We start from the raw sequence: 11,025 nt of genomic DNA on the forward strand, positions 1-11,025 counted from the left end.
GGGCAACAAGGACAAGGTGGGGTCACTGATGGATCACTAACCAACCTATACTAAGCAGTTTAGGATAAGCAGTTAAGGTAACAATAAGTAGGTAACAAAAACAAGCTATGCATCAGAGTAGGATCATACAGAAAGTAGTAGCAGTTCTAATGCAAGCATGAGAGGGAAAGAAATGGGCGATATCGGAATGCTCAAGGGGGGTTTGCTTGCCTGGTTGCTCAAACGAGAAGGAGGGGTCATCGGTGAGGTAGCGATCACAGCGGCATCGGCATCCGTCACGGGGTCTACCGAAGAGAAGAGGGGGGAGAAACAGTAAATACATAGCAAGCAAGTGCATAACAGGACAACAGGCAGAGCTAGACGTGTTCTAACGCGGTGCTACACATTACCGGCGAAGGGGATAACATCCGGGAATGCTTTCCCGAAGTTTGGCATTTTCGGACATACGAACTAGAGGGAAAAGGTTGCATGTTCGCTAAGTTAGGAACACATGACAGATGAATGGAGAGCATATTCGGATTCGTCTCGTCGTCCGGAGCAACTTTCATGTATAAAACTTTTTTTATCCGAGCTACGGTTTATTTTATATGAATTTCTAAAGTTTTAAACAATATTTTGGAAATCCCTGAAATTTTGCTAAGTCTGAGAATTCGACAGTTTTTTAAACATCACTTGACTGTTTTCAAAAGACTACAACTATTGTTCTGTACATCCTATGAGTTAGTGCCTTATATCAATTTTGAGTACTTTTTTGTGATTTACATGTTAGTACCAATTACATCCATATTAGAGTTCATTTGCTTGAACATCAAGAGCACTAAAGTAGCTATGAAAATAAAATTGTCTTTCGGTTTTCCTGTTAACAGGACATTGAACTTTGTGATTTTCGTAGGAATTAATCCATGCATCAAAAGGGTTTGGTCCAGTGGGATAAAATGGAGTTTGTGAAGTATACTTTCTACTCATATTTTCTTTAGCCCTGTTGGTAGTTGTTTAGCCGCAGTCAAGGGGTTAATTGAGGTAGAAATTAGAAAGCTAGCTAGCGCTCAGTTACTGTAGCTGCAGCAGTACAGGTAGAGCAGCGGCAGTAGGCAGCGAGCAGCAGCGGCAATGGGGAAGCAAGGGCAGGGCAGCGGCAGCACGGAGAGGCCGGCCGAAGGCGGGCGAGGCCAGAGGTGGGTGCGGCCACACACTCAGCGTACACACACTGCACACACACACACCGCACACACACACACGGCCGCTCGGCCATGGCCAGCAGTAGCAGCAGCCGGCCGCGACGGCTAGCGGCAGCACGCGTGCGCGGGGGCGGCCTGGGGCGAGACAAGGCGCGGTGAGCGCGCACACGCACGGGGAGCGGAGCTCTCGTCATGGCGGCGAGCGGCGGAGCGGACGCCGAAGTTCGGGCGTTGGTGGTTACGGCGATGTGGGGGCACGTCAAGCGACGCGGGGAGCGGCGTTAGGCTCCTACGAGCTCTAGGAGCTCGACTACGAGCTCGGACGCTAGCTCGGGCTACGGTGGTCACGGCGGCGAGCACGTCTACGGCGACGAGTATGGCCATGACGTGGTCGGCGGCTACGAGTGCGGAGATGAGCAGGGGAGTAAGGGGAGAAGGAGAGGAGCTCACAGCGGAGCCGTAGGCGTGCTCGGGGAAGGTCGGGGTGGTCGGAGCAGAGTAGTTGGGCGGTGGCGCGCCGGCGACCGAAGAGGAAGGAGCGCTCGATCCCAGCGATGTAGAGGCGCCCAGCTCGAGCCATTCGGTGTAGTCGAAGTAGAGGAGCGAGGCGGAGCTAGTGGACATGGCGGGACGATGCGGGCTGGCTAGTGGCCGCGGATGGTGACGGCGATGGAAGCGCTCGTCGTCGAACAGAGGAGGAGATCGAGCGAGAGGAGAGCGAGTGCAAGTGCGGCCTAGGGTTTGTCCAAGGGGAGTTCTCGGGTTCAAGTAGGACGCCGGGAGGGATCGGATGGCCGCCACGCAAGTGGTCATGACCGGCGGATGGCCACCACGGCCATGCTGCCTCCCCTCTGTACAGTACAGAGGTAGGGGAGAGGCCGGTGGTGGGCTTGGGCTGCACTATTCATATGGGCCAAAGTGCACAGCAACACTTTCTCATTTTCTAATTCTGTCAAACCTTTTGTCTCAGTTTTCCATTTTTAGGCACTAAATGACATTAGTTCTACAAGATACTACACCTATGATTCAAATACAACATTTTGGGTGTTACAAACAAGGTTCCATTTTAATTGGGAAGGTTTAAACGTTTGTTCATTTTGAAAAGGCCATTTAATTTACTGTTGGTCAGTTTGTTAATTTACTACGAATTTATTTGTGAGCCAAATGAAGTTGGTTTCAACATGACAATTGATCAGGGAAATTTATAAAATAATATGAACATTTTTATTTTAGTTATTAAAGAATTAATGATTTGACTTGCAATTTGATTATGAATTTAAGTTTGATTTTTTTTATCCAAGGGCAATTAAACTTGGCAATCATGGTGGCATGGCATCATTAGGTTTGAATTACTGTAGCATGATTGCCGGGGTGTTACATATTTTCACCTCGGTCATATTGTCGTAGTGCTTAGGCGAAGCCCTGTGTCGGTAACTTCATCATCACCGTCAACACGCCGTCGTGCTGATGGAACTCTTCCTCGACCTCAGCTGGATCTAGAAGTTCGAGGGATGTCACCGAGCTGAACGTGTGCAGATCGCGGAGGTGACGTGCGTTCGGTACTTGTTTGGTTGGATCGCGAAGACGTTCGACTACATCAACCACGTTACTTAACGCTTCCGTTTTCGGTCTACAAGGGTACGTAGACACACTCTCCCCTCTCATTGCTATGCATCTCCTAGATAGATCTTGCGTGATCGTAGGAATTTTTTTGAAATACTGCGTTCCCCAACAAAATTGTGATCTTATTATTAATACAACTGCCATCCTATTATTAATAATGAAAACTGGCATCCTTTTAAAATAAAACTACCATGGCAGGTTAATAAAAATGACATATTCTAACAAGTTAAAATGCCATGGTCAAAACAGTGAAAATGACAGGCTACCTATAATGAAAATTTACACATGACAACACTAGAACAAGTTTGTTAGAATAAGCAACAATTTGCCCTGTTAAAAACATTATATGTCATGACAACTATATGAATTTGCCAGGGTAAAAACATATTTCGCGTGCGGACATTAAGGAAAATTCTAGAAAAATTGTCATGTTAAAACATTATTTGCCATGGCCAACTCTAGGAATTAGCCATGTGGACATTGTTTGCACATGTAAACTTGCCATATACAGTACCTAACACAAAAATGCCATGTGATCAATACAAATTGCTCTAAAAAAACATGTTTGGTTAAACAAAATTAGAATGTGTTGAATTAGCCATATGAGATTTCAAAGATTTGCCATGCCACCTTGCACAAAAAATGCCATGTATTGTAGAACAAAAGCACAATAATCTTGCTATGGATCATTGCCATTGTTTGGTAGCACTGGAATCACCAGCTAGAGCATACAAAGACCAGTAGCAAAACACCGCCGGGGCAAAATGAACATGCTCGGCAAAGCACTAGCTAGAGCACTAGTCAGGCAAAACTGAACACAAATTGCCATAAATCAAACAAAAAGAACTTTGGACATGTATAAAAATGAACATGTGAAATTTTCATGGCTGAAAACTAAAAAGAGTGTGGCAGCTACATGAAAACAGCACAAGCTAAAACTCAGACCGTGGCAGTTTTGACATTGAATTGCCCATGTCAATTTCTTTTAATTCTACACGTCAATTTTTTCGTAGTCCCATCCATTTTATATGCAATCATGGCAATTCCCCTCTAAAAACCACACAACCCTACCCCCGTGAGACGCATCTCTCGGGGAAGCGCGCCGTGTCGGAGATGACCTTCCTCAGTAGTAGATTAGCCTCCTTTGTCCCGGCCTCGAGAAGGCTCTCTGTCGTCCTCAGCTCCCACCATCATCGGCTCGCCATCCGCGGCGGTCATCGTCGACAGGCTCCGTCGTTGCGACCTCATAGAGTTTGAGATGCATCGATGATGAGTGCCTAGCTAGTGTGGAATCTGACGGATTATGCAGTGGTCCCCGTTGAGAACACCGGCGCGAGGTCTCCCTCCCTCTCACTCACTCACTCACCCACTCTATGTGCTCGGAAATGGGGAAATGGGATGCGAAGGGGGAGGAGGGCACCCGATGTTGATTGCATAGGGCGTGTACGCGTCCTGTGTGGTCAGGTTCCCGCGAATGGGCTGGTCTTTCTGACGTTACACTGAGATACTTTAACATCCATGTTTTCAATCCAACGGTTAAAAAGGCGTTCACTCGGAAAATCTTAATATTTAACGCCAGCTAGATAAGATTTCCGAAAATCTAACATCAGACTCTTTAGCCCAGCTCTTGGAAAAAATATTAACTCTTGTAAACCCTGGTCCACTCGCTGGACAAAATCCACGGAAGAAAGGAAAAAGAAAACAAAAACCCATCCACACCCACACTCGCCGGAGCGACGCCAAGCAACACCATCATCGCCTCCGGCAGGCAACCCCAGTCTCCCCATCGTCACCTCCAGCTACTTCACTCCCCCACCCTCCGCCGCCGGTGCTGCGCCGCTTGCTCGCCGCCCCCTAGAGCGGGCGGGGGACCACCAGGTACACCACTCCGTCCGTGCCTGGTGTTGTCTTCCCCTCGCTCCTCTTCCGGCTCTCTGATTCGACCCGCGCGCCGGAGCTGGGAGGGAGGAAACCAGATGCTGTTCTGTTGCTCTCTCTCGCCCCCAGGAATCCAAACTTATCCGCTCCCACCATTCCAGCAGCAGAGCAGCTCCCCGCGGAAAGTACGCAGCTCCGGCCGGCACAAGAGCAGCAAGGCCGAGCATCAATATTTCAGGGCGCAATCTTTCCGGGCGCGGGCCAGGGACCAACCTTTGCGTGCTCAAGCGCATCCAGATGGTGGCTACGGCCCTCCGGAGCAAGACCCTGAGGCCGAGGGGCACTCGCCAGGCTCCCCGGACGCGGAGACGCTTGCTTCCTGGTTGCGTTCTTGCGGCACCGTGGCCGATGTTCGGCGAGTGCACGGGGTTGCTGTGCGGTCGCCAGATGGTCCGGGGATTTTTCTGGCTAATAATTTGATCACTTCATATGTGAGGTCCCGTGAGATTTCAGACGCGAGGAAGGTGTTTGATGAAATGCCTGACAGGACCGTTGTGTCGTGGACGGCTATGATGAATGGGTATCTGAAGTCGGGCAACTACAGTGAGGTCGTCAGGCTGTTCTTGGACATGATGGCCAGCGGGGAGCGAGGTAACAGCTTGAGTTTCGTTTGCTTGCTGAAGTCTTGTGGTGAGCAATCCAATGCTAAGCTAGGGCAGCAGGTCCATTGTTGTGTTGTGAAAGGAGGGTGGAGCAATGTGATTCTGGATAGTGCCGTTGCACACTTCTATGCTCAGTGTGGTGATGTTGCCAGTGCTTCAATGATGTTCGATAAGATGACCTCTCGTGATGTCATCTCGTGGACAACAATGATCACGGCTTATGTGCAGCATGGGCATGGGGATAAGGCCCTTCAGATGTTTCCGGCGATGTTCTCTGAGGGATTTCACCCTAATGAGTTCACCGTGTGCAGCATCCTCAAAGCTTGCGCAGAAGAGAAGGCTCTAAGATGTGGGAAGCAGCTGCATGGTGCTCTTGTGAAGAAGTTGTTCAAAAATGACATCCATGTCGGCAGTGCTCTTGTTACCATGTATGCCAGAAACAGGCAAGTGTCTGATGCTCAGGCAGTGTTTGATATGATGCCTAGAAGAAACACTATTACATGGACTTCTCTGATCTCGGGCTATGCGCAGAGTAGCCAGGCTGAAAAGGCTATCATGTTGTTTCGACAGATGAAGACGCGACGGGTGTCTGTTAACAACCTTACCATTGTTGGTCTTCTTAGTGCCTGTGGCTCCATAAGATCACTCAGTCTTGGTAAGGAACTGCATGCACAGGTAATAAAGAATTCCATTCAAGAGAATCTTCAAATTGGGAGTACGCTTGTTTGGTGCTACTGTAAATGTGGAGAGTATACATATGCTGCACGAATTCTGGAAGAAATGCCAGACCGTGATGCTGTCTCGTGGACAGCTATGATTTCAGGCTACAATAGCGTTGGTCATAGTGCCGAAGCACTTAAGTCATTAGATGATATGTTATGGGATGGTGTGACTCCAAATACCTACACTTATTCCTCCGCTTTGAAAGCCTGTGCGAAACTAGAGGCTCTGCAAGATGGAAGGAGGATTCACGGTGTTGTTAACAAGACTCCTGCCTTTTCAGATGTGTTTGTGGGAAGCTCATTGATCGATATGTACATGAGGTGTGGAAAAGTTGACGAAGCTCGACGAGTCTTCAACGCCATGCCAGAACACAACTTAGTAACATGGAAAGTGATTATTACAGGATTTGCTCAGAATGGCCTCTGTGAAGAGGCTTTTAAGTATATGTACCTAATGCAGCAACAAGGGCATGATGCTGATGACTTTATGCTTTCAAAAGTTCTGACATCATGTGGTGATCTTCAATGGAAGTCAGACTCCATCTCTTTTTCTGGCTCGAATACTGGTTCACTCAGATAGGTAAAGTCTACTGTCTGAGTTAATTTCTGGGGATTAATTTGTACAGAGTTCTTGCAGTTAGCTTAACTATTTATGCTACTAGTAGTTCTCCGCGTACTCTGTATCGGTTATCATGGGATGTGATTGCTTTTGAGATTGAGCAATTACACGAAAAGAAATATTGATTTATTTTATTCTGTTTCCTGCACTAGTGATGCTAGGTAATTGATATTGTTTATTTACTGTTAAGAGTTTTAGTATCTGAATTCCAGAGTTGGTGTATTCTACCGGAAAGCCAAGTTTCAAGCAATAATAAGATTGCAACACATTTAAATTATGTAGCACATGTGAGGTTTTCTTTGGGGTAATATGGACGATGCAACTGTTATATATTGTTGAACCTTGCATTTGATTTTACGCCAATTCTGTTTTTTTTTTGCTGCAATGTTTTCAGAGTTGTCTTGCTTAAACAAATGAAATTTTCTTGCAGCAATTATCTATCTCAAAATTATCACTGAACTACTACTTTTCGAACCCTAATCCCAGATTTGTACTTATTGTGCTAATGTTATCATAAAGCTGCACATTTTACCAGCTGGACAACTATGAACCACATGGCATGCACATGTGGCTCTGCTGACCTCAGAGTGGTTAACCTGTTGGCCTATTGTTGCAGCTCATGCTAAAAAAAGGTGTAGTTTCCTGGTAATATGTGCGGAGAATGCGTAGTTTGTGAATATTTTTTCAAGAAGCATATTTCTTTTGTCTTGGTTGATGCTATATGTCAATTTAACATGTTTTCTAATGTTTTTCTCACTAAATTCTGTTCTTGTTAATTGAAAGAATCTAAAACCCCCAAGATGTTACTTAGATTCAGAAAGTTTCCATCCACTTCATCAGTTTGTTGCTTGAATAGCTGATTCTTGCTCTAATGTTTAGCTTATCATATAATGTAATCAGATACAAACCCTTCTTATTTCTGAACACTTGGGAAAGGTGATGACAGAGATAATGAAACAAGAGCAAATAATTGATGGAGTAAAGCCGTTGCAATAGTTATTCTAATGAAATGTTATATGTCAAAAGTATTAGTAACAACCAGCCTGTTATTAGTTATCCATATACTCATCCACATCAGATCCCCTGTCTGGCCACTTCTTTCCTATTTTCTTCATCATCGAACAGACAAACAAACTTTAAGAACACCTTTTGTGCTTCATCTTCTAAGACATTGCTTGATATTGTTACATTGTGAAGTAGATTGCTATATGAGTTTCATGATAGATACAATTATTGATGATTTCTGCATTGAAGTCACACACTACAACTAAAAGGTGAATGTTAGTTCCTTTTCCAGTACCGTATGTATTTTTGTCATGGAAATGCAAATCTTAGAATGAATACTTAATGCATGCGTAAATAGTGAAAACATTTGTGACAGAAACACTGGATCTCCATATTAATATATCTGACATGAGTACAGTGTGAAATGCCAATTCTGTTTGTTCTTGGCTTCACTTATTCTGGTTTTGTCACTGCCTTGTATTGTTTGTAGAAGTAAAATTGCCCATATCAACATCAAGTGTTTGGTTAATGCTATTGCATGGTGCATGAATACAGAACATGCGCCTGTGTCATTTCTCTCTGTTTATTTTCTGGATGCATGGCAGATAAATTGGCAAAAACAAGCACTTCCATATTTTTTATGGTGGCAGCTGTTTGGCATGACTCCCAGCTCCAAAAAATCTAGGCGCTGGAGCTGGGGGTATATTAATGGTGTTGACATGAGCCTTCTTTATTCATGTTAGACTGAAATTTGTGCTAACGGTAGTATGGTACTTTATTTAGCCTACAAACTCCAGGTCCTGCAAGAAACAGGGAGTTGGAAGAGCTCATTACCTTAACTTGTCTGTGGCCCCGGAGGACAGTTCAATTTAGTTCAGCAAACACTAGGTGTATGCAATTCATGACTAACCTCTTTAAGTTTGTCTGAACTTCATTTGGATCATATAGCCTAAAGAAATTGACACCTTTCACTTTGGGAAACCAAAACAAAACAATTAAAGTGATTTGAAATAGTTGGAATTTGAATGACTGTAAAGTTCAGTTAAATATACAGAAGTGTGATGCAGTTCTTGACTCGTACCTTTGAAGCGCCTAGATCATAAATTCTGACTACAGAACATGTGGAAGCTAACAGATTTTGCTTTAGAATAGACATGATACATCAATCTAATGAATCCGAATATGTATATTGTGCAGTTTATAAAACCAAGTATTGAATTGAATGTGATAACCCTTTTTGCACACTGTTCTATTGCCTTCTATCTCATATTGCATAATTTCAGTTTTCTCCTCCAAACAATTCTTTCAATCGTCGCGCTGCTTGCAATTGGTTATATAATTGCTACATTGTATAAACAGAAGATCTATGTTAGCGATATATTGCCTTATACAACAGCATGTATGTCATATATGTGCCCCACGTGAGGTCTTTCAACATGTTTCATCTATCCTCAATGAGTATGGATTTTCCCTACTGGAGATTCCATGGACACTATAAACCTGTACTAGTCTTTGTATTGCTTCACACAATAACTTGCTATGTGAATGAACAGTTATTTGCTGATTATTTTATTTTGTCTTCTACTTCTTGAAGCCGGCCTTAGAAAGTCAGACGGAGAGTCATGCAAAGGTGTGTCCGGCTCAAGTGATTCTTTTTTACATTTAACAAACTGAGTCCTAATCTCCCCCCCTTCTTTTTAAAATGGATAATAGGGCTTACAGATGCAAAAACATGGCAGTTACAGAAACGGCCAATCTGGATGCTGCAGAGGAAAAGGTAAAGATAATTAAATCTGGGTTTGATCTAGTTTTGGATAGACTGATGGTGTTCGGTAATGAGGAATGATACTGTGGCAGCAAAAAGAAAGAATGCTACAAGAATATCTGCCCTTTCCTTGTTCTAATTTCTTTTATTTTACATCAACTTTTTTTTAATATGTAAAGAAGTAAAAAATTCCCAAATTGATAAATCTCATGAATGCTTTCAGATGCATAATATAATCTTTGTTTTGAGGCTCGTTTTCTTGACTTTTGACTGTGCTCATCTTGCCCTAATCTCGAGTCCAGGCCACAACCTGGAAATGACAGCCTTTTCCTTATGGTATGGCAGCACATTACACAAACACAAGTAACCCATTATACCTTAATACTGATTTTGGTGCAGCATCACCAAGCAGCTTTGCCTACACCTTATGGCAGCACAAATGGGTCACTAACTTGAGTACAAAGTGATGGTTCTGATGCTGCAAAGCTGCAGCTTTTTAGTAGCATATTCAGCCATATTTATAGAGTACAAGTCATTTTGTTCTAATGGACTTTGGCTACTGAACCTGGACAGGTTCAATCTGCTTCTAGTGCTCATCAAGTGAGCTGCAAAATATCTAAATTATAGCCTACAAAGCGTAGTGTGTGTTCAGGCACACATTTATAGAAGAAACTAGATTTTGCTACTAGAACAGCCAAGCAAAAAATAATAATCAATACTTGTCTTTACGGATGGGAACTCTATTTATTTAGGCAATTCCTCATATCTGATGCACTCGACAGCTACCATGGTTGGTTTGCCTTTTGCTTTGAGTTGCCTGCAAATACATATCACCTGTTGCAATGCCATGACATTCCAATTATGGTTCATCTCTGTCCTAATGTGTTTCCCATCAGGGTTTTTTTACCAAAGAAAAGGGGTAAATACAATAAAAAGCAGGCTTAATTAGCTTAATAACATAGCTGAACTGTGTAGGTTCCAAGTAATGTCAGCGTTGGGACTTCACCAAGGGGGCTTGCGCATTATTGTTATGTCCAACACCTTGGTGTTCTTGAATGATCTGTTGCATCTGAAATTTATTTGGTGCCTGTGAGAAAGATTCTATAGAAGAAGATGCAGTGTAACATAATCATTATAGGCAATAACAATACAAAAGCATGCTTCAGTTGCGATGTTCGTGCCATGCATTGTGCTGGTTCAACAGCTTTTTATGTTGCTTAAGCATGCTACTTAAGTACTACACTGCAGTAACATCATTCGTATCTAATGAGACACCAGTGTTGTGTATTGATCAACGTAATACATCTCAAGCGAAAGGCGCTGGCTGGAAGTATGGATGTTTCTATTTTTTTTATGATGTACCTCTAATGAAATACTCCCTCCGTCCGGAAATACTTGTCATCAAAATGAATAAAAAGGAATGTATCTAGATGTATTTTAGTTCTAGATACACCCTTTTTTGTCCATTTCGATGACAAGTTTTTTTGGACGGAGGGAGTATGTGACAGGCTGCGAGAAAGGAAGTAGGTGGAGGATGGGATCCCACATGTACGAGAGAAGTTTTATCCTATAT

The 11,025-nt window shown here is 43.7% G+C and overlaps 1 protein-coding gene across 2 annotated transcripts; it reads left to right on the plus strand.

The window, feature by feature from the left end:
• Positions 1-4,476: 4,476 nt before the first annotated feature.
• LOC119299015 (pentatricopeptide repeat-containing protein At4g18520, chloroplastic-like) lies at positions 4,477-10,804 on the plus strand. 2 transcript variants are annotated; one of them, XM_037576333.1, is made up of 4 exons: positions 4,477-6,643; positions 7,218-9,317; positions 9,401-9,464; positions 10,428-10,804. In XM_037576333.1, exon 1 carries the CDS (start codon positions 4,778-4,780, stop codon positions 6,641-6,643), a length of 1,866 nt encoding a protein of 621 aa, XP_037432230.1. In that variant the 5' UTR covers positions 4,477-4,777; the 3' UTR covers positions 7,218-9,317; positions 9,401-9,464; positions 10,428-10,804. The 2 variants fall into 2 exon arrangements, with proteins under 2 accessions (XP_037432230.1, XP_037432231.1); XM_037576334.1 differs by having other exon boundaries at positions 9,282-9,317.
• The last annotated feature ends 221 nt before the right edge of the window (positions 10,805-11,025 follow it).

Source organism: Triticum dicoccoides, chromosome 5A (genome assembly GCF_002162155.2).
Source record: "Triticum dicoccoides isolate Atlit2015 ecotype Zavitan chromosome 5A, WEW_v2.0, whole genome shotgun sequence".
NCBI lineage: Eukaryota > Viridiplantae > Streptophyta > Magnoliopsida > Poales > Poaceae > Triticum > Triticum dicoccoides.